Source organism: Python bivittatus, unplaced genomic scaffold, assembly GCF_059951505.1.
Source record: "Python bivittatus isolate LINGU-HERP-01145 unplaced genomic scaffold, Pbiv_v1 ctg000070_np1212, whole genome shotgun sequence".
Classification (NCBI taxonomy): Eukaryota; Metazoa; Chordata; class Lepidosauria; order Squamata; family Pythonidae; genus Python; species Python bivittatus.
In genome coordinates, this window is record NW_028277034.1 from 55,310,787 (window position 1) to 55,335,010 (window position 24,224).

Below are 24,224 nucleotides of genomic sequence, written 5' to 3' on the forward strand. Positions count from 1 at the left end.
ACCAGGTGGAGAAAAGGGCTTAAGGGCCACAGTTGGCTGACTTTGCTGCTTGTGACGGCTGATCATGCTTGGGGCTCAGCACCCATACTTTCATTACAGATCTACACATCTCGGTGGGGTTCTGCAGGATCTAAGGGAAAGTGGGGGGTCCAGAAAGACTCAAAGAATGCTAAAACCATAGGGTTGGAAGGGACCTTGGAGAACATCTAGTCCAACCCTCAGCCCAGTGATGGACCTCCCACACCTCCAGGAGGCAGGCAGTTCCACCACTTCATGGCTCTCATGGTCAGGAAATTCCTTCTCATTTCAAGTTTTGATCTCCCTCTGCAAAGCTTCTACCCGCTGGTTCTTTCTGGAGTACCAAAAAGGAATTTCCACCAACAGATTCTGGAAACCGATTATAGGCGGAGATCTGCCAAGAATTCATTGGACCCCTATTGGCCCTGTTCAAGGATCCTCTGGAATCCAGCTGTTGACTCATTCTCAATGCAGGGGCATTTCCAGGAGCAGTCAAGAAATGCAAGAGGGCAGACGCAACTGTGCAATCAAAGCCCCACCCAAATTTTGCGCATGACACATGTGTAAAAATGGGTGGGGCTCCGATCCCATAGTTGCTACAGCCAACCTGATTTTTTTAACACACACACACACCCTCCAGATGCCCCTGTTTTAATGGCAACCATTTTTAACACAAATGAGGAGGATTTGGGAGTACCCCTGAGATTATGTTTGGGTTTCTATTAAGAAGCCAACTGAAGTTGAATCTGTGGTCCAGCACTTCTTGACAGACAGCACAGACTCTCTTTTCATAAGAGTGTTGGAGGAGAAAGTATTGAGAAGCAATATTCTTTTTATTGATTGGTAGAAGAGTAACGACAAAGGGTTCCTGTTATTTCAATTACCTGAGTCTACTAAAAGAAAAACCCTAAGTTAGTAAAGTAAGTTAGATTATTTTCCAGTAACCTTGGTGACATCATGAATAATTCTGAGGAGAAGGAAAATGCGTGATCTGAAGCACGACAGGATCCATTAAGGTTCCAGCAGAATATTTTGTACTGTGCTAAATGGATTGTGTTTTGCTGGAATGACACATCATGCTTCGGTGCATATGAATGTGTTATGCCAAGGAAAAAAATCCAGCAGGGGACAGAAAGTTTGGGAGTTTTAGCAAGAACCCCTCAGAAGCCTTGGAAGCCTAGAATTCAAACCTGGCTTTCCTACTTCACCATCTCTGAATGCACAGGAAATGCAACTCCCAGAATTCATTGCAAATAGCCAACCGGTGGAGGATTCTGGGGGCTGAAGTCACCAAAGGCAACCTTGGGGTGCAGAGCATGGTATGATAGCCTTGTCTGAATCCTCTAAGCCAGAGGGTGAAAAAGCAGACCAGATAAGGTCTAGCAGGCAAAGTACTGGAGCAGGTGAGGCCCTAGGCCAGTGTTGTCCAAACTTGGCCATTTTAAGATGAGTGGACTTCAACTCCCAGAATTCTGGGAGTTGAAGTCCACTCATCTTAAAGTGACCAAGTTTGGACAACACTGCCCTAGGTAGATAACAGGGCCCAGATGCTGGCAGGGCGCGTAGCCCAAGAAGCTGTTTTTTGCCTGCAATGCCAGAACTCTGGAACATTTTCCCCTCTGGAATTCGTGCAGCTCCAACTTCACTTTAGCATTAGGAAATTCTCTGGGCATGAGGGTCAGCCTGCATTGCGAAGCCCATGAAATGGTTACGTTGATGCTGAATTGATGGTTTTAGGCTTTATCTCCCCTGCCGATTATTGATTTATTGACTTATTTAATCAATTTATATAGCCACCCAGCTCAACAAATGACTCTGGGCAGCAGACTGGTAAAAAATAAAAGCAGATGCATATACAAAACTTAAAATACACAGCAGTCAAGAAATATGTATTATTATTATTATGGTTTAGCCAGATATTTAGACTGGATTTGGCATTTTTATCCCACTATCGAGTCCTTCCCAAGGACCTGGATAGGCAGATGTGGTTGTCTGATGGCGTTAAAGGTCTCGTCGCAGGATGGGAGCTGTTCCAAGCAAAGCTGCCTTTTGCAACAGACTGAGGGTGATTTTGTCAATGCTGATGGTCTTCAAGGGCTGCTCCAGATGTTTTGGGATTGCACCCAAGGCGCCTATGACTATTGGGACTATCTTTGCTTTCTTTTGCCACCGTCGTTCGACTTCTATTTGCAGGTCTTTGTATCTTGTGATTTTCTCCAGTTCTTTCTCTTCTCTTCTGCTGTCTCCAGGTATTGCAATGTCCACTATCCAGATGTTTCTGTCTTTCTTATCAACCATGGTTAAGTCTGGGGTGTCGTGTGGCACATACTTGTCTGTTTGAATCCTAAAGTCCCAGAGCACTTTAGCTTCTTCATTTTCTATTACTTTGTCTGTTTTGGGGTCCCACCAGTTCTTGCTTGCAGGCAACTGGTATTTCTTGCAGATATCCCAATGCATCATTGTGGCTACTTTGTCGTGCCGCTGTTTGTAGTCGGTCAGTGCGACCTTCTTGCAGTAGCTGACTAGGTGGTCCCCTTTTCTTCAGCTTCTTTGCAGAGGCGGCATTTGCTGCTTGTTGCTGCCTTCTCGATCCTGGCTCTGCATGCCTTTGTTCTCAAGGCTTGGTCTTGGGCAGCCAGAATGAGCCCCTCCGGCTCTTTCTTCAGCTTTCTGCTCTCAGCCACTGCCGGGTCTTCTTGTTCTCTGCTTTGCCTGCCAGTTTTTTTATGTATTATTATTATTATTATTATTATTATTATTATTATTATTATTTTGTTGCTTAGGTTGTTTTTAACTGTGGTCAGTTAAAGAATCATGTTTTTGAGATCGGTTGCCTTATAGGTTGAAATGAATAAAATAAATAAGCAAAAATAAAATAAATGATTAACAACCGAAGAGCTGAAAAGGGCGTTTTGAATTGTGAACATGCCAGCTAGTTACGGCACGTTCAATCAATTGATTTGAAAAATGTTTCAAAATTGAAATGATAAATTGATTTGAAATAATACATTCAAATAATATTAACGATAATAATCTTTTTTCTCTCCACCATTTGGTTTTGCATTTATTGGACTATTTTGTGGCAATCTATTTTGCTTATTTTTGATGATGGTTTCATGGATTTTTATGATCAGTTCTTGACTGTTAACTATCAAGCACTGATTGATTGCTATGGGCTAAAATCAAATCAAGAAATGAAACGAAGTGAAACATCTACCTAAATCTCTCAGCCACGTTGTCACTGAACTTTCCAAAATGTCCTTTTCCTTTGAAATAATTTTTAAAAAACTTCTCTCTTTTGGGTGGGGAAAGAAAGCAAGGGAGTTTGTGGGATAAAGGAAGAAGGCAAAAAACCTAAAAACTGGTTTATGGTCAAAGTTGTTCAAAAATTACATGTTATTCCTCTGCTTGTGTTGAATCTTCTCAATCTGGGTCACCTTTTCCCTATGTACATTGGAAGCTGAAAGATGTTTTCAAAGTTATTATTTGGATTTATGCACCAATGTTCTGAGGGTTAAAGATGGAACATGATTCTTAGCTGCTGCTATTTCAAGCTTCTGGAATAGCTATAGAAAGGCAGGAAAAAAAGATATAAAAAAATCCCGAGCATATTGTTCTCAGAAAGCTGATTATTCTAATAGCTGATGCTTTAAAAACGAGGAAAAGGGAAGAATATACAATGAGAAAGAGGTTGTTGCTATTATTATCATTATTATTTGGAAAGAAGAATAGGGGAGGGAGAAAGAAAGGTAGGACATGACTTTGCTTTTTCAAAAGAAGAATTTGGAAGCAATGTTTTGAGAAAAACCCAGTAAGATTAGCAAAAAACAAACTAGGAAAATATGGAACTGGGGGACAATTCTTTCATTCGTTCCTTTGCACTTAAAAGTCCACTAAAGATGCAAAATAGACCCATAAAAGTTGCAAGAAGAAGTAGGAAACAGCAAATAAAACCTTTGATAAAAAAAAAAAAAGAAATAAGGCAACTAAATAGGGAGGTGAGGTGCGAGCCTCAGTTGGAAGCTATTAGATGCATAAGGGAACATGGTAGTCTGTGGTGGTTGTTTGATACCAAACGCTGAGGGAATATGCTAGAAAAGGTGTTCTTAACCAAGATGCCATCGCCAAGAAGATCCTCTTCTATCAACCATTCATTGTCAGTCCTAGGAAAAATTTGAGGTGACCCTTGTTCAACCTCATAATCTCCAGAAGCATTGGACTTCAGCTTCCCAAATCTCATGTATTTGATTGGCACCAAATTAGGAAAGGCTGTCCCTATCGCTTGGCTTCTGTGCTCTGCTTTAGCTGACTGAAAATCAGAAGCCAACCTAGATTCAGATGAGACCACAGGAGACAACAGGAGGAACTTCTTACTGGTACAAGTGATCAACCAGTCAGATGAAGTGGTAAGTTCTCCTTCTTTGGAGGTCTTCAAACAGAGGCTGGATGGTCATCTGCCAGAGGTGTTCTAGTGCATCCTGCCCTTAGCAGGGGATTGAACTAGATGACCTCTAAGGTCCCTTTCAACTCCATGTTTTTATGAAATTGCATTAGGACATCTAGCTAGGCAGCCTGGAGAAATTGTGAAGACTCTAAGGAAGCAACTTGTTCCAAGGACACGTGGAAGTGAACTAAGGTCTTGTATTCATTAATGGGCAAATCAACTATCCTCAGGGATACCTCTTTTCTTATGAATTGGCCCTAAAAATGGCAGCTGGCAGTCTCATACTCTGACATTTTGCTTAATTTTCTACACTGAAGGTATTCACAGCAAAGTCTAGGGGCGTTGATGTTGAAAGGCTCAGGGCTCTTGTTTTGTCTCCAGAGGTCCCAAACTGGAATCCCTGGCTGATGGCATGGCCCAAGCCTGAGATGTCATTGACGGAACTGATCTGTTTCTCCTTCTTCCCCTGAATCTGAGTTCAAGTGTGACCTGATGCTCAGGGTGTGGATCAACCTCCCAGGGGAGCAGACTAACAGTCCAAGTGGTCTTGAAGAAGTGATGGGATCAGAGTGGGCAGGGGTTGAGGACAAAGGTGAGAACAGAGAGTCCAGAGTGCCAGAACAAAATCCTAGCGAAGCAAAGGCTAAGATCCAGGAGCAAATCAGAAATACAAAGCAAGAACTGAAATAAACATCTTTGCATGATAGAAGGGTTTATGGAATTCACTCTCAGGCCTGGCTGAATCGGGCTTAGTGGATAAGGCTTGATCCACGTGGGTCAGCCACTATACAGGCATGAAAAGCTGGACTGGACTTTCAATGGTTCCTTTCATCCACAGCTGTTCAGTCTGTTAAGCTTCTACAGGAAACATTCCTGCTAATACAGAAGATCTGGTAATGGAGACTGGCTCCAGGGTTCAAAACCTTCTCAGTACCTTTCCCCAGCCATACCTCTGGGAAGCCAGAAACATCCAGAGGAGCATCTCTGATGTTGATCTGAACTGGAAGATGGGCTTATGTGGGAAAATGCAGCACTTAGAATTCGCATTGAACAACAATGCCTTTTAGAAGCTGTGAAAGTGACCTCTTCCTGCATCTGGAGATGTTGGAGCTTCAGTTGCAACCATCCTCCCCCAAACATTCTATGCCTGTCTCAAAGTTGGTAAACCCAAGATGGATTAGAGTGAATGTCATCTAAGGCAAAACCTTAAGGAAAATGTGGGGATTTCTAGACAGGGCAAACCCAGGAAGATTTTTGTGGAAAGTGTCTGCAAGATTTGAGTTTTCAGTTGTCAGTATTCTAGGGTGATTTTACAATACTCCAGAGGAAACCAATGAGTTTAAAATTCTGGATCCCCTCCTTGTGTCTCTAATGGTATCTTCCCTGTCTACCCTAACTGTCAATAAAACACATGTATTCCTAGCCAGTTGGGAAAGGATTTGTTACCAGGTTGACATAACAACGTAGGGAGTGGAAGAGAAAGGAGACCACAATGCCATCCTCTCATCATCTGAAGTGACAGCAGCATTGTGTTGCAACCCTCACTAGACATGGAACTTGTGAATGATGAATTATGCCAAAGTTGGTTTGCTTATCATTGACTGGAAGAATTTGGACGAATGCAAATCTCTCAGTCTTTGGAAAAGTAAAGGGTAAGACAGTGAATTCCAACTGTGTTTCAGCATCCAGGGTTTAACACAGCATGTCAGAATATTGGCTAAAAAGAGACCCTCCTGCAAGCCTTAGAAAAACTTATTTCCATTATCTGGAAGAGATTTGATGAAGTAGAAAATGGAGTGGAGGAATGGGAAATCTGCAACATTTTGTCAGCTAAGGTTTAAATTCTGTTCCTGGCAACAATGAGGGTTGCCTGTAGTAAAGCACCATCCCAAACCACACCTCCTCCACATGGGTTGGATTCCAACTCCCATCATCCACAGCCACCTGGCTAGGAGTTGGAGGCCAGGGCTTCTGGAGGTCACCAGGAGTGCAGAAGGCTCCCTTATGAAAGGAGTGAGGCTTCCAAAACTGGCAACATGGTGCCATGATGCACTTCAAACAAATCTTCAAGAGTTGATCAAGGAGTCCAAGAGAAGCCAGAAGAAATGGGTCTGAAGGAGAAGGTGGCCGACTTGCCTTTTTTCAGCAGGCTACTTCTCATCTCTTGAAAGAGAAACCATTATCTCTTTCAACAGCCTTGGATCAATAACTCAGCAGCGCATGATTGAATGATATAGCGAGGAGAGGAAATGGGCTTCCTGAACATTTAGGAGAAACCTTCATCCCCAAAAAGGAGACAATCAGCATCTTCTGTCCAACAGTGGATGATGGTAACTGTGTCTCAAATCTGGTGAATGGATGCCTTTTAAAAGCAAAACAGGGAACGGAGAAAGTTGTAACTATTCTCTCTTTCTTTGCACAATCAACAGACAGAAACACCTCATGGTTAATTAAGGAGATAATTAAAATTCTACATCAGAATGCATGTTGCTTGGTCTAATTATTGCTTTAATGATTAATGCTTTGCTCCTGATGCAAATCAAACAGTCAATATATATCTGCTGAAGCAGAGCAGAATCTCTCTCTTCATCCACGTCGTTCTTCATTCTGGTTGTTGTCCCCACGCCGAAGCTTTAGAAGTTGTTCAAAACCTTCCTTTTTTGAAAAAGGAGGTTTGAAAAAAGAGGGTTCATCTTCTTCCACCTTGATCCTAGAGGTAAGGAGGTGCAATGAGGAAGCTCTGGATTCCAGACTCACCAAGTCTCAAGACTCCTTAGTTCCCTCTTTGCCATCAACAGTGGGAGAATTAAAATGTTGGCCAACTTTTCAGGGTTATTGTAAGGATTATCAGATAATTATGTAAAGTGTTCTCAATCCTACAAGGGCACAGCTGCATACAACTATCTTCAGAGAATATATATTTCATTTTCTGGGAGCTGAAAATGCCTTTGGCAAGGTTCCAAATGGGAAATTACATTGCCATGGACCATCCAGCCATGGATGGACGTTTATTGGTTGCATCTGCTAAAATTAGCCTCCATCACAAGGGAGACTATGACTCCTTTGTTCTGTTAGATTTACTCCCTGGAGAATTTGAGGATGTGAGCAAACCGTAATGTACGGCCAGTCCTGGTGGATCAGACTAAAGCTTCATGTAGCTGAGCATCTTATAGTTCAACAATAAAAGTCTCAAATCCAGGACTTATAGAAACAACCCCCCAAACTGCCAAATCTCAGCAATCTAACATTGGAAATTGATGACTTCTTATTTCTGTCTCTGCTCATCAAATCGCAACTTAAAATGTGTGACTCAGCTAACCAACAGGAAATCTTTAATCTCTAGAATAACCAGTCGCTGAAGCCTGTAATTTCAGACTGAGGTCTCAGGCAACTTTTCCTGACCAGGAACCTGGGGGGGGGGGGCGGGAATTACAAATGCCATAATCCCCAGCCAGTGCAGTCCTCGAAAGCCTGCAGACTTTTATTTACTGCATTTCTACACCACTGCAGTCAAGCAACCCTCCGTGGGGCACAAAGATACCGTTGCAAATCCATACACACAAAAAGCCCCCCAAGATACTGTTACAACCATTTCAAAAATTTAACGCAAAACCCTCGAGCAACATAAAAACACATCTGACAATCCTTCAATGAATTAGCTTTAAAAAGCACTCGAGAAGAGTTTGGTTTCCACTCGCTTTCGGAAAGACATAAAGTCAGGGTTGCCGGGCTTCGGTGGAGAGGCTGTTCCACGATTTAGAAACGGAGGAAGGTCTTCTGGCCTCCGTACTGGAAAACAACACATTGGGGAAGGCAGTTCTAACCATTTCCATTTTGTGTGTGTACTTTTGTGTTTCTCTTTATGGTATACATATTGTTGTTATTGTATACACAACAACCTGAAATCACAGCTGCCAGTTCTTTAGCTGGCGTTGGCCTTCATTCGCATCGAGTTCTTCCCCCCAAACCTAGGAAAGGTAAACCAGTGTCTCTCAGCCTTGGTCACTTGAAGAGGTGTGGACTTCAACTCCCAGAATTCCATTTCATTTCAGTGAATGGGCTATTCAGTTTTAGGGCTTAGGTTTAACCCCAAAGAAACCCAAGTTTGTCTGAGACTAAAATAATTCCACCGGGTCAGCTCAGTGGTGAAACCACTTCCTGGAGGGTTAGCCAGATGGGCCAATGCCCAAAAATCCACTCAAATTTTTGGAGACCCTCCGGAATTGGCCCCCAGTTGCCCCGACACCCTCAATATAACTTGCCCGGTTTATTTCCAGCCGACTCCCAGCCACTCTCCCCTGCCCCCCTTCCCGATTTTCGGCTCATCTGGGGCAGAAGGTGTCTTCTTCCCTGGTGCTGAAGACAAAGGACACCCTTTGCTCGAATTGTCAGCTGCACATTTCTCAAAACGTTTCTTCCTTTCACATTGCTCAGTCCCAGCCTGACGTTCAGGTTCACCGAGGCAGAAAGACAAATGTCGCTTCACCTGGAAATTGAGGTCTCACTGGGAAGCAGATGATATTTTATGTAACGTGGCGAACAAATTATGTAATTGTTTTTAAGGGGCCGTATGGGTGGCAGGCTTAAAGGAGGGTACGTTCCTTGAATTGCCTTTAGGTGCGTTGAGACGGGGAAAAACATGTTGTTCTTTTTCTTCCAAGTGAAAATAGATCATTTTACTTGGGAGCTAAAGCTGCGTAATGCTTGTTGCCCAAACCTTTACCTTTCTGGCTGCTTTCCCAGATCGAAGACTGAAATGGTAGCATACATACGATGTGTTTGCAGCATCTGCCAAGGAAAACAGAATTTGCACAAAAGCTGCAGGTGTATAGAAATGTGTCCGGCACGTTTCCTAGCAGAAGAGACCCTTTGGTGTCTCCTGCATTTCTAAGAAGCCTCCTCATTTTAGCCAATTTTAACTTAAGCCCTAAATCAACATAATGACTTCATTAGCCACCACCAAGCTTTTTTTTTTTTTTACTCCTGGCAGCTGCCTGGACTAGTCCCTGCAGTTTTCTTGGCAAGATTTCAGAAGTGGTTTGCCATTGCCTCCTTCCTGGGGCTGAGAGAAAGTGACTGGCCCGAGGTCACTCCGCTGGCTTTGTGCCCAAGGCAGGACTAGAATTCATGGTCTCCCGGTTTCTAGCTAGGTGCCTTAACCATGACACCAAACCGGCTCTCCAACTGGTGTGGAAGACTCCTGAGAATTCCGTGGACAGCTGAGAAAACAAATCAATGGATCATCGAACAAATCCACCCAGTTCTCACTCATGGCATAAATGAGCAGGCTCAGATTATCCTACTTTGGACAGCTTATGCGAAGACCAGCTCTCTGGAGAAGGCTCCGATGCTGGGAGAGGTGGAAGGAATGAGAAAAAGAGGATGACCAGCAGCCAGGGGGATGGATTCTGTCACAGCTGCGATGGGGGGACCCTTGGGAGATGTGAACAACCAGGTTGGAGCAGATCCTCCTGGAGGAAATCTATCTGTGTGGTTGCTCAGAGTTGTAATGGATGGCATGAGCAAGGAAGATATTTGAATGGAGGATCAAGGTTATCAGGAGGGAGGGAGTACATTCCTGGGAAAGCGCTTTCTCAGCCTGCAGTAGGAGTGTGGGAAGGCAAAGAGGATGAGGCTGGCCCCTCCCTAGAGGCTCACGGGGTATATCCACCAATTGCTTTAGGATAGGTTTAGTCTGGCGAGATTCTGTCTATTAGGTGCGAGCTAATAAAAGAACTGAATTGCCTCGTTGTTGTTCTTGGGCTGAACCTGACAGAGTTGACACCAACCTGATGGCTCATCATCAGTCAATTTGTTCTACAGGAGCTACCTTTGAAGACTACCCAGAAGCTTCAGCAGGTCTGAAATGCGGCGTCCTGCATGCTTCCTCTTCAGTCTCAATAGCGCCACATGACACCATTGCTGTGAGAGCTGTGCTGCTTACTGGCACAATGGGTACAATTCATGGTGCTGGTTATCCCCTACAAAGCCCTCAGTACCTACCAGATCACCCATAGAGAGATTCTGCCAACTCTGCCTGAAGGAATGGAGAATGCCTGTTGAAGGTCCCCACCTACCGAGAAGCTGGAAAGAGAGCATTCTCTGTGGGGCTCCCCTCCTGTGGAACAGCTTGGTCCCCAAGGCAAGAGTGGCCCCCACTTTAATGGCTTCCCAGAAATCTGTAAAGACCTGGGTTTTTTTCTGGACAGCTATTTTGGGACATGATTTGAATCCTTGTTATTGCATCTGATTAAATCCATTGCAAACTGTCCAAATGGATTGAGGCGGTACATAACTGAGGGGATGCGGTGGCGCAGCGACTTAATGACGCTGAAAGTTGCCGGCCAGAAATGGTCGACGCTTCAGCAGTTCGAGTCCAGCCTTCGCGTTAAACAGGGTGAGCTCCTGTTTCCTCCCCAGTTCCTGTCAACCCAACAGGTCGAAAACTCACGTGAGTAGATAAATGGGGACTCTCACTCCGGTGGGAGGAAAAATGCTGGCGGCGCCTTGCAAAGGAGACGGGAGCAGTTGCCGGTAAGCGCGAAAAACCGCGCTCGCCCGAAAAGGGGGCAAAGCAACGGAAACCCCGCCTCCTGCGCTCGCCAGCTGGGCTCTGCTCTAGGAAGGAGGCTCTGGCAAACCACTTCCGAAAAACAGTTGCCTTGAAAACTGCAAGGACTCGTCCAAGCAGTCACTGCAGGGTCAGCAATGACTGAGCGCAGACAAAAAAATAAATAAATAAATAACTTTTGTAAATAAATGAATAGTTGCATCATTAAATTTCTCATGTAATACGAGTCCCTCGAAATACACCCCACTTATTTCTTTCTTTTAACCCCTGACTTACCATGCTTCACTCCCTTCAATTAAATGGCCACAAAATCTTTGTTTCTTGCCCTTCATCCCAATCTGACTTCACTGGACACCCACCTACAAGAATACCTTGGTGTATCTGTTACTCAGGTACAACTAAGTGCCCATATTTCCTCAATTAAAGTCTAGGACATCATCTTCATTCTGCATTTGCTTGTCAAATTATCCAATCCTGGGTTCAAATACAACTTCCTGGACCATCTGGCTGGCCACTCTCCATAATCTCTGTTTCACTTCTGTTCATTTATGCATGTTTTATTCTGTTATCCCATTAAATTCTGAGCTGTTCCTTACATGGAACAGATGGAAATCAGGGGAAAAAAATCACCCACCTTCCAGGACAGGGTGATTTGCATAGCAATAAAACTCTGCACAGCAACAACAACAACAAAAAATCTGGTATATTGCATATTCATCTTTACTGGGCCCAGCAGAGAGGACATTTTAGCAAACAGGACTGCGGGTGGGGGAGCCTCCTTTTGTTCATGTTTGTCTTCCATCCTGAAGGTAGCTCAATTTAGAAAGAAAAATGCTTCATTCATGGGGAGACGAATGCCAAACATCAGAATGCCTTCAGTGAAAAGTCAAGATGCAATTTGCATCAATAGGTAAAAAGGAAATCCAAAGGATGTGGAATAATACATCATCCTGCATGAAAGAGCATTCTTCACTAACTGAGCCCTAAAAGGCTCTTTTCCCTGTATTAATTCATAGGGCACAGGGCTGTAAGATCTGGCTGAAAAAATAAGAGTGACCAGCGATGGGCCTAAGAGGTTAGTTTCTAGATTTCTTTGCTGCCCTCTGGTAGCTGTCTGTATAGTTGCAGCCGAGACCTAGTGTAGTACCAATAGAAGCAAATATGTGTAGCTCAGGATTGAACCGTGGAGTCCCTGGAGTTCTCTGGGCTTGGCTGTTTTCTTGCAAACGTTTCATTATCCAGCTAGGGAACATCTTCAGTGAGCACTGAAGATGTTCCCTAGCTGGGTGACGAAACGTTTGCAAGAAAACAACCAAGCTCAGAGAACCCCAAGGACTCCACCTGGTGTAGACCTTTGGTCAACCTTTAGTAAGCCTTATCCCCTTTTCAGATCATTAATCAATCAGGATAGATGAAAGGCAATGGGTAGAGATGAGAATTATGCTGCAGACCAAATATTCAAAGTTCCTGTAGTCTTTAGACAATCAGAACAGCCTCTAAATGGGCCCAGATATGGCGTCTTCATGCATCTTCCTCTCTTTGCATTCAAGGAACCCCAAACCCCACCATTTGCCCCTGTTTCGTGAATCCCTAGGAGAAAGGGTTGCCCCTTTTTCAGCCTGATTTTGGAACCTGCCCCACGAGATAGCTCTATTTGTTTGAGTTTTAGCTAAAGGAGTAAGGATTCTTTTGAACTGCTCAGGATGGCACCTTGGGAAGAGAAAGGCTTTTGCAACGCTCACCCATTATTGATACAGATATACATCTAGGCCTGGATTTCCTGCATCAGCTAGGCTGGTTCCTCGGGGTGCTAGGTAAACCCTTGGGACGTAAACCTAAAGCAGAAGTTGGAGAAGAACAGGGGGCAGCAGCAACAGAAGGATCGATATTAATGATAATAATATTCATGATGCCAAAATAACAAGAAGACAGATTTGGAACTGCTGGTTAAAATTGTAGGACCATGGAGAACTCCTTTAGATAAACTATCAGAGTTTCTCAACCTTGGGCTGGGTGGGGAATTCTGGGAGTTGAAGTCCACCCGTCTTAAAGTTGCCAAGGTTGAGAAACCCTGCATTAATCACTTGAGTTGTTCAAGATTCGCTCTTGCAGAGGTCTGCAATGCCGTGTGCCAGCTGATGCCCTAGCTCCTCTTCAACTCCCAAAAGGCACTTGCAGGTTTCCCCCCAATACTCCGAGTGCTAGTCATTACTGTTGTTGCATTGTTGCAACTGAAATCTCATGAACTCTTGGGGAAGAATGCCCACATCTTGCCATTTCGAGATTTTTGCAGCGAGCTGTGATTCTATGAAATGCCAGATTTGGAAGGGTTTTGGAAGGAATACAGCATGGACTGTATCTTGGTATTTTGCTGATTCCTTTCCAGCTCAAACCTACAAAAGAATGGGGAAACCAGTTCAGTGCCCCTCCTGAATTCAATTCTGCTCTGGTTCATCTAGAAAAAATCCAGAATGTTGTGCCTTATGGTGTCAACGTGCAAACTGGGATGGGGTCCAGGTCATAAACCAAAGGGGTTGGAGTGCAAACTCCTGTGAGATGTCCAAGTAAGTGGAACCGAGGCACACAGGGAGGGAGACGTGGATGTGTAAAAGTGATAGTGGATTCTGTCTTCGATTGACAATAACAAGCCAAGTTTCGGCTTTGCGTAGGCTCAATTCACACATTCAAATGGGTCAGGGCAGAACTGGCTAGCAACAGTGCTGTGACCTCCCAACTCTCGCCTAGCTGTTTCATCCCCACGCAAGTAAAATAGTGATTACGGTCCAGCCATAGTCTACAAAAACTATGCAGAAGTATTTGGAATTAAAATAACAACTTATTAGTAAATCAGTCGCATTTTTATTTAAGGTATACTCTTAGACTGCACAAGGTTTCATGCTTAATGTTTAGACAAGCAGCCCGTATCTTCATTCCTAAAGGAAAGAATACAGAACCTAGGGGGGAAGGCATTTTTGATCTAAAAACCTCTCCATTATTCTGTTCTGGTTGGGAACCTAAATGGCTACTACCACATCACGTCTTAATTTTTGTACGCTGCCCAAAGTCACTTTGTGTGAGATTGGCAGCTATATAAATATGATAAGTAAATCATCAATCAATCAATCAATCAATCAATCAATCAATCAATCAAAGCCTTATTTCTGAGTCAGCGACCACCAGCAACAAATGCTGTTTCTGTTTGTTGTTCTTGATGGACATCCCTCGTCAAAATCCCATTAATGTTATGTGGGGGATGTAATATGATGTTCCTTCAGGCCTGAATTAGGCCCTGAACTTAATATAAAGGAAAGAGAACATGAGAAAGACTGTGGAAGACTTCAGCGGGTCTTGAGAGCTAAGGGTTCCGACTGGATAGCAGAAGCAACGACGCCTTAATTTTGCATGGTATATTCTGTGCGTTGTGCTTTTCCAAAATTTGCATGGTTCACGTGGAACACATGGAGGATGTTCCCAGTTTTGACAGGATGATTGCTAGTGAAAGTCACTGGCCGGTTTTAGCTTGCATTGGGTACAGAGTTACCTGTCAAGCTCTGTCACCATCGGTGAAACGTCTGAGGCTGTAACAAAGCAAAGCTCCATTGGAGGAGAAAGAGACTTGACCCAGACCAGTGTCTTCAAAGCTTGGTGTGTTCCAGCTGGGTGGACTTCAACCCCCAGAATTCCACAGGGCAGGTAGAGCCTTTGCTGAGAATTCTGGGAGTTGAAGTCCACCCATCCCAAAATTGCCAAGGTTGGAAAACACCAATCTGGACTACATTGATCGAAGACCCAGCGATGGGTCTCCAAGTGAGAGGTGGGTTTCTGTAGGGAAGTCAAAAAAGGCAGAGAAAAAGCAAATCCGGGCACAGTAGCATTTGCATATATTCATTAATTTGGCATTATTTCCTTCCAGGGTGGGACTATCCTGATGCAGCAAATGTGTTGCATGCTAAGCATATCAGATTCAACTCCCAGCATTTCTGATATCATGGAAACTGTTGTCGGTCAAAGGAGACCACTTGGGAACTTTAAGATGTGTGGACTTCAACTCCCAGAATTCCCCAGCCAGCCATGCTGGCTGGGGAATTCTGGGAGTTGAAGTCCACACATCTTAAAGTTCCCAAGGTTGAGAAACACTGAGTTAAAAAAACAAACACCCTCCTTTCTTATCATCATCATGATGATCGCAAGCTGCTGGTGCCACGGCCCTCTGCACCTCACTGTGTTCCTTTTCTAGCCACAATGGCTGGAAAAATATCTCTTTTTGTCTTAAATGAAACCCAGTTCTATACTCAAACCAAATCCCTCACTTGGATAGCATGTTTGCACAGCCATGGAAGACCCACAAACGTCCACTGAAGATGTAACCTTATTAGATGGCCATTGGGGTGAATCGCTTTTTCTCAGTTGCAAAGGATTAGCTCATTGATGGATTTTCCAGGGTTGTGGTAAAGCTCACAGAAACCATGATTGCAAAATGCTTGGAAGAGTCTGAACAAACACTATAAATTATACGATGTTGGTGATGATGATGATGATGATACAATACACACGTTAATGTGTCCAACTTTGCGTTGATTGTGATAAATAATTTTTCTTGCCTGCAATCTAGGTTCTTTTCCTTTAGCAGGAGTTTAATGCAGGCTAGAATCTGTCACCTCTCTTCTCCCTAATTTTGCTTGGTTCTCCGTGCCTTCAGGGCTGAGCAGGACACAAGGCACTTCACCTGAAGCCCCACTGCATTCATAGAGGGCATCAAAGCCACTGCTGAGAACCACTTCCTTGGTCATCTCTGGGGAGAAGAAAATCACCTCTAGGTGATCACAAACAAAATCTCTTGCAAATGGGTCAAAAATGAACTCAGATTTCATTTGGACATCATCTTCCACCATGACATAAGATGTATAAATGCAATGATAGTATTTGTATGGATTAGTAGTGATTTGCAAACATGTTCCAGGTGGGGAAGATCTAACTGTAGACCAGAAATGCCTATCTTGATGAGATTTTATGAGCTCTTGCTCTCCTGGGTAATTCTAGGTGGGTAGCAAGTTTTGAGAAGGGAGTCAACATTTCCAACATCGCCAAATGTCTCCTTGTTTTAAAACACACACTCATATTTTTCCGTGGCTTTTAAGGCCTCATGCATACTTGCAGCTGAAAGCCTCCGGTTAATGTTACGATAATTACAGCGCAGCAGATTCCAGAAAGTAGTCCTCAGGTCCCGGTTGAAGAATGCATAGATCAAGGGGTTGATGAGGGAGTTGGTGTAACCCAACCACAGCAAAATCCTCTCCAGCCACAGCGGAATACAACTGCATCGGCTGCCGCAGAGGAAGGGCCTCGCAGTGGACATCAAGAAGAAAGGCAGCCAGCAAAACGTGAAGGCACCCACAATGATGCCGAGGGTCCTGGCTGCCTTCTGCTCCCTCTTGAAGATAGAAATGTTCTTGCGGTCCTGGTGGAGAAGTTTGGACAATGTCGCACACTCCTTGGCTGCCTGGCTGCGCTTGGTGCTTCGTTGAGGTCGGATGCCAGCCTCAATGCAGACGATGCTGTCCTGATCGTAAGGTCTAGGGAAGTCCACGAATCGGTGCTTCCGAGCACTGGCTTTGGCAGTTTTGTAGATCCTGTGGTACATGACGAGCATGACTGTCATGGGGATGTAGAAGGCAACTCCTGTGGAGTAGATGGTGTAGCCAAAGTCCTGGCTGATGAGACACACCCGTTCCACTGTGATGTTCTTGGCCCAGCCAAACAAGGGGGGGAGAGTGATGGAGGCTGAAAGGAGCCAGACTACCAGGACCATCTTGGCCATCAGTTTCCCATCTTGTCTCACAGGATATGTCAGAGGTCGAGTTATTCCCAGGTATCTGGAAAACATTTATTCAAATTGAGCAGAGTTGAATGATTTCTGCTTATCAAAGTGGGGGCACAATGCCAGGTTCAACCCCTGGCGCATAAGGGCTGTTGAGATTAGGACTTTGAACACTTTGAAAATGTTTCAGAAGCGGGTCAGATCTGTTCAGCAGTGGAATGGTCTGTCTAAGGAGCACTGGTGGGTTCTACAGTTCTGGAGGTCTTTAAGAGGGGGCTGGACAAGGATGGTATTCTTGGTTTCCTGCACATTGCAAAGGGTTGGACTAGACGGTCCTTGGGACCCTCTCCAACTCTACTATTCTATAATTTTCTTACCAAAGGCAGCTCTTCTCTGCTGTTCATTAAAGTTTTTCTGCCTCCCATCTGAGCCTTAGAAACAGATGTGGCTGCTTTAAAGAGTCTGCTCATTAAAGTTACTGGGATTCTTAAAGCACAGAAGCTTGAAAAGGGCTGGTTTAAGGAATAGCAGAGAGATGCTGTGCTCAGATGAGATCCAAACCTCCTCTTCCAACACATTTTAAAAGCGTGCACAGCCATGGTTGATAAATCTATTTTATCATCCTTCTGGGTGATCTCCAGATGAGCTAGACTATGCCTTCAGCCTAAGACAGGGATGATGGAGTCCAACATATTTGATGGTCCCACTTGGGGAAGGTTGATACAAAGTACAAAAATTAAGGCAGTGATAAATGTGATGATTTAATGCATTGTACAACAGATGTCTTTTATGGGACAGGCTGTTCCTTCCAGACTTCAAAAAAAAATTGTATTGCAGGGGGCATGTTTTTTAAAAAATGAATAAATAGCATAAATCTCCACATCTCAGGCTTTACAATCCTCTTAACGGGACAATCAAGAATTCAGAATAAGCAAGCTGCAATGAGTTTTGATTCCACTCTGTTGCCCTTAGTGTCTTAGATGCTAGTGTTGCTGGCATCATTAAGCACTTCCTTCCTATTTTAGATGAGGGTTCTTTCAAGGTAAGATTAAAATTAAATCATGTATGGAACAAATTCCGCACATGGATGAGAGCAGAGCAGGTTAGGTCAAAAAATGATCTCAAACTGCTACTAGATCAACGTTCTTGAACACAGCATTCCATTCGAACTAAGAATCTTGGGAATCTCTACGTCTAGAAGTCATCAACCCAAGCAAGATCCTTTGGCTGGAATTCACAGCAGTAAAACTGATTTGCCTAAACCTGGTTTTAATTTTAAGTGCAGATCTCTCTTTGCAGCAGAGAGGAAGAGGGTGGCCACCATCCTTGGTCTCTGACACGTTGGCAACTGCACTCCAAAGATGGGCTGGGCAAGAATGAGGGACTGTGCAAAGCCAGGACTAAAATTTAATTTGACTTTAACTTAAATCCCCATAGCTGTAATCTTGTCCCTTTTTGCCACATGAAACATCAAATTTCACAATGATGTTATGAAGAACTTCAGAGCCATAACCAACGGGGGGCATAGACTGTATGCCTTTGCTTTACGGAGTGGCAGTGACAATGGGCTAGAAAATTGGAAAAAGTGGACATCAGAAGCTATGCAAGAAAAGGTGGAATGAAAAGACAACAGCAGGTGGGTTTGTACCAGATTTTCTACAAAGTCTTATCTCTACTTTTTCTCCTTTTTTCCCCCTTCTTTTTACTGTATCTTGGGATTAATGAAATCAAAAGAGAACAGAGTTTGGGGGGAAGAAAAGGAATGCCCAAAAGGTCAAGAACAGAAAGATGTGGGAGAGAATATGCTCCAACTGGGGCAGGGGTGTTGAATGACCAAGGAGAACAGATCTCATTCTTCTTCCGGTCACCTCCTGGCAGAGAAATTTCATAGCCGTTCATATCCTTTCCGCTTGCAATTTCTCAATTTCAGAAGCAGACTGGTTGACAGTGAAGGATGCTGGCAATTTCATTCAATCAAGAGGTTGATGAGTGTTGGGTCAAAGGTCCACTGCTCGTGGGTGAAACTCTACAGTACCTCCTAGCCACATCTCTGGGGCTCTCATGATTTCGATTGCAAACCGGTTGCTGATCACACCTAGAAGATCAGGTTGGGCTTCCTTCTAACCCCTTAGTTGCAGAAGCAACATGCAGTTCCCTGGTTATTTTAATTTAGGGAGCAGAGAACAATGCCAACAGACTGTTCAAACAGATGCAAAATTCTCCCCAGAGCAATTCAACAAATGCATGAGGATCTTTTTCTCTCACTTTGGAGCTCTCTCTCCTTCCCTTCCCTTTCCTTGTCCCTGAAAAGTGCAACATGAAGGTAAGGGATATTGGCCGGAGGCAAAACATAACTGAGATTTGCCTGCTGTACACCCCGCAAACTATAGTATGTCAAGACTAAAACCCAAGCAGGTGGTCTTCAATGCTGAGAAGCAAATGGGATTGATGGAACTTCCATCCCCAGCTAGACATTTGGGGGACCTCTGGTGACATATTTTCACGGGAGGGGATTGCAATATTTCTAATTTGTATACAGGAAGGGTGGGCAGAAAGATGGAAAGACTCGAAAATACCCACAATGGAGGAATGGTTGGTGAAGATGACGGAATTGGCAGAGATGGCAAAATCGACTTGCTTGATTAGGGAAAAGTCAATAACTACATTTGTCAGTGACTGAAAAGCCTTTATGGACTTTTTGCTGAAAACTGAAAAAAAATGAACGTGATTTCTGGGTCTGATGATTAGAAAGGGTAGAATCTGAAAAGAAGGGACCCATGAAGTAACCTTAGAGAGAGAGCATAGAATATAAATGCATTTATAACTGCTGTGAAGAAGATCAGAAGCCACTTCTTTACATCTTTTTCTCTTTTTCTTTCTCTTTTTTCTTTCATTTCCTTCCTATTGACTGATCACTTTTCTTTTACTTTTCTTTACTTCCTTTTTTCTTTAAATTTGTATTGTTTTTACCTTGTAAAAAACATCTTTAATAAAAATTAAAATTTTAAAAAAAAGGAAGGGTGGGCAGCCTATGGTCCCCAGTTCCCTTTTTGGGTTCCTCTTCAGATGGTTCCATATGTCATCCCCCCCCCCCCCCAAACTTCAGCAGCCAAACTACTGATTCATCTCCCTTTGGGACACAGGAAGAAACTACAGCTAGGCCACCCTGTCAGGTAGGGGCGTCTATCAGATTTGGACACACCTGGGGACCTGAAACAGATTCTGAAGTCCCAGAACAAAGAAGAAGCTGTCAAGATCCAGTCATGACCTTTGCCATTATGGGATATGTGCATGCACCTGTGCACACACAGAGTTAGAGAACAGTGGAATCCTTGGCGCTGTCAGAGCTTGCAGGCGTTTCATGACCCAACCAGATAACATCATCAGTGCTAGTGACGGTGGGGTTTGCTCCCTGTTTAGATACTGTAGCTTGCCCTGCCAGTGTTGGTGGGGGAGTGGTTTCCTCCTTGGTGGTTCCTTGATTAGAGTATTGTTTCCTGCCTGATTGTTATCTGGTGTTGATCTCAGCTTGTCTGAGTGTTAGCTGCTGGAGAGGTTGTGTTCCTTTTTTTTGTTTCCTTCCTTGTTTTTTTATTGTCTCTTTTCAATGGTGTGTAAATGTGGTTTATCTCTATGCGTCTAGAGCAGTGTTTCTCAACCTTAGTCACTTTAAGATGTATTGACTTCAACTTCCAGAATTCCCCAGTCATATGTATGTTGAAGTCCATACACCTTGAATTTGCTGAGGTCGAGAAACACTGGTCTGGAGAACAGTTTGGCCTCCTGATATTCTGCTTGCTTGGAGAAACCTCGTGGTTATTCTTCCTGGCTCAGAAGAATCCATTCACCATGTTGATTTTAAGAAGAGTGAGAAAAGAGATGACAGAGATGACACCAGTTCGACCCCATATTACAGGACTGGAGTCTGGAAGGACCAGCCCTATTTGTATTTGTGAGAATCACTGTTGTAAGAGAAACTGTTAGACAAAGTGAGGATGATGTCTCAGGCAGTAGATGCTGAAGAGCTGCTGGAGGAGATAGTTGTGGAGAACTCCCACCCACCCATATCTCCTAAGTTACTTGCTGTCCCATAACTAGTTTTGAAAAAAGTTCTTCTGGGATTCTGCAGAGTGTGTAGAATGAGGGATGACAAGAGTGGGGAGGTTCCATTTTATTCTTTGTTTCAGGTGATAAAAATGTCTTGGGCCATCCTAAAGCTGGCTGTAGTCCCCAATGTCCATGTGCTAGTAGTTACGGAGAAAATGTTGGGGGAGCTTGACTAAGGCTGAGAAACCTGATGGAAGTCCATCTGCTAGGTGGTGGCATTGCTTGAAGTCCCAAACGGTTCTCAAACAGTTTCTCTCTTAATAGAACTGCTGTCTCTGGCCTTCAACAATCCAGCTGATCACTAGATGAACCAAAAAGAGAAATAGAAACTTTTCTTTGCTGTGGTTAGATGATCATCTGGATGTTTAAGGCCAGGTTAGGGACAGATCATCATGGAGAAAATCTATCTATGTGGTCACTAAGAGTTGGGCTGTTGGCGAGAAAGTAAATAGCAGGAAATTAAGCAATCTGGGCCTTGGGAGCCAGCTGAGTGATCCACTGATTAAACCAGCAACCTGCAGGGGTATCTGGGAGGGTAAGGGGACTAGGGATGAGGAGAAAGAGTTGTGTGCTTGTATGATCTCCAGGAGCATCTGCAAGAGAAACAAACAATTCACAGTGACGGCCTTACTCGTGCAAAGCCCTGATCCTTTCTGTGTGTGTCGTATGGGTGTGATACATATAAAAAAGGGTCATGACTTTCCACAGATGCAGCCCCCATTTTAACATTTCTGACCCTCTCCCAGATGACTTAGTCCCCATATTAGCATATGGCATATGTATTTTATTTACTTATTTATAGTTTTGTTTATTTAAAAATCACACTTTTTCATTGCTAAAAACCGTTCCAAAATGGTAAGCTGATTGTATACTGAGAGACTGTGAATGGCCCACAGTTATGAGACTCTCTGCTGGGCACATTCATGGTGCCTTCGTGTTGAAATGAGATGCCATCTGGAAGGTGGAAAATTCAATTATGGGTTCTGTCTCCCCAAAATTAACTTTTTTGGATACGTTCACATAGCAGATTTCAAGACGGAGTATGACTAGAAAAGATTTGCCTGAAACCATGATGTTTTCAATGGTGGCAATAAATAAATAAATAAATAAACAAACAGACAAATAAATGCCTCCAACTATTCTGCTTCTTGAACAATAAATATATATTCAGTAATTATGTAGTTCATTTGATATGAAAAAAAACCTCATGTATCTCATCTGAAAAACTGTCCTGTCCTGGGCATCATGTTAAGAAAGACGAAGATAACCTGGAGTAGATTGAGAAGATATGAGAAAAGAGAGAATGAAATGGGTATACTTAGTCTGGAGTAGAGAAGATCAAAGGTGCCATGGTCACACACTTTAATTCTCTGACTGGCATCACACAGAAAGATTTCCTCCAAGGTCAACATTAGTTCTAGTGAGTTTAAATTTACAGGGGGGTAGATTTTACCTGAAACTTTGAGGAAGTTGTTGGCAGGAGTAAATCAGCAATCACACCAGTTACCTAGAGTTTGTTGTGTTTTACCTAACTGAATATTTTGAAAAGAAGCATGACAACCATCTGTTTGGATGCAAGAGTTGGAGTAGACAACCTAGACTAGCTCACCTCCCCTTGGGATCCTCCAAATATGTTAGATGTCAACAGAGTCTTTGAAGACCAACACCCCTGGAAGACCCCAGATTGGGGAGATCTAGTTCCCCTGGTCACCAAGCCTGTAATTCTATGATCTACCCTGAGGAACACCACCACACCCTTACCTGTCCACGCTGATGACACAAAGAGTCATGATGGACGCTGTGCAGCACATGACATCCATGGCAATGAACACATTGCAGAAGACTTCTCCAAACAGCCATTTGCCTCCCACCAAATCTGTGATGATCACAAAGGGCATGACAGCCAAGGCTACAGACAGGTCAGCAGCAGCTAAGGAAACCACCAGATAATTTGATGGTTGACGAAGCTTTTTGACGATGCAGACAGAGATGACCACCAAACTGTTTCCCGCAATGGTCAGCAGGGTGATGATGGAGATGACTATCCCAATGACCACTTTTTCTGTGTCCCCATACAGCACGATGTCCTCTCCACAATCTGTAGAGTTGGTGGCATTGGAGAGCAGGGGGCTTGGTTCAGTTAGCTTGGAAAGTCCTTCAGTCATGAATGTTGACTTCTAGGAAGAGACACTCTTGCTTTGTGTTTCCCACAAGGAGAGGCTGCAGCTCCCAAAGCTGGTTGGATTCAGCCTTTATCAACATCTTCAAGCTGACTGCTGCATGGACAAGAGGAACAAACATGAGATGGCTTCAGGTTTTCATAACAGTGGGTAATTAGCTACAGCAAACAATGTTGAAGACAAAGTCACAGACGTGCTTCATCCTTTCCCCCATGAATGTCTCAGGAAAGTCCTTAGCTACACAACCCACATGTAATCATTATACTAAGACACACTGACCCACACAAATACATGCTGACCTCAAAACACAAGCATCATCTAAAATAGATCTCTGGATTTTGCACTGAGAAGCTTGAAATTTCTCAGCAACTGAGAAATGTCCATGAACATTTTGTAACATCTCAGAAGAGCTCATTTCAAACCATAAGCCTATTTTCTTCCAGTCTAAGGCCCAAAAGACTGCAGCCGACTTTGATAGGACGCACTGGAAAAATTCATTTCTGCAATCCGTGGTTGGGTTCAGACGATAACCTGGTCAGTTACAAATTTATTGATTTGTAAATTTAGCAGCTACATATGTACTTCATGCTAAACTAGGTTAATATTAACTCTTGTTAGCATGTATGTGTGGGGCTTAGCATGTAGTATGAAATGAGTTTGTTGGGGTAGTTTATGGTGCATTGCGTTAGGCAAATCCAGACAAAGTCTTAATTCTATAACCAACCAAGGTGTTTCACAATTAATGCTATAGCCAAGCTCCTATAAGCAAGGATGATCTCGTTTCAGATTGCACTGAGTCTGTGTTATTTTGTGCTTAAATAGCTACAAAAAAGATGAAAAAACTTCAAAGGATCCATCTCTGTTTGTCCCCTCCTACATCCCCAAATCTGTTTTTTTTAGTTTCCCAATTATCTGTGCAATATCTTAACAAACAATAAAATAAAATATAAAATAAAAAATAAAAATAAAATATAGGACCGTTACTTAAAATAATCTTAGCTGAATTATCCTCAGATGGATGATTAAATGGTATACATTTGCAAATGAATCAAAATCGTCTACATACTGCAGAAAGTGAATTCTTGC

The 24,224-nt window shown here is 43.4% G+C and overlaps 1 protein-coding gene and 1 pseudogene across 1 annotated transcript; both read right to left on the reverse strand.

Moving 5' to 3' along the window:
* Positions 1–2,019: 2,019 nt before the first annotated feature.
* LOC148216903 (uncharacterized) lies at positions 2,020–15,925 on the reverse strand (annotated as a pseudogene).
* Positions 15,926–16,134: 209 nt separating this feature from the next.
* Positions 16,135–23,123, reverse strand: LOC103063607 (5-hydroxytryptamine receptor 7-like). Its single transcript, XM_007436820.2, has 2 exons — positions 22,720–23,123; positions 16,135–16,906 (listed from the first exon to the last, which is right to left on the reverse strand). The coding sequence occupies exons 1-2, from the start codon at positions 23,121–23,123 to the stop codon at positions 16,135–16,137; spliced, it is 1,176 nt and encodes a 391-aa protein (XP_007436882.1).
* Between the last annotated feature and the right edge of the window lie 1,101 nt (positions 23,124–24,224).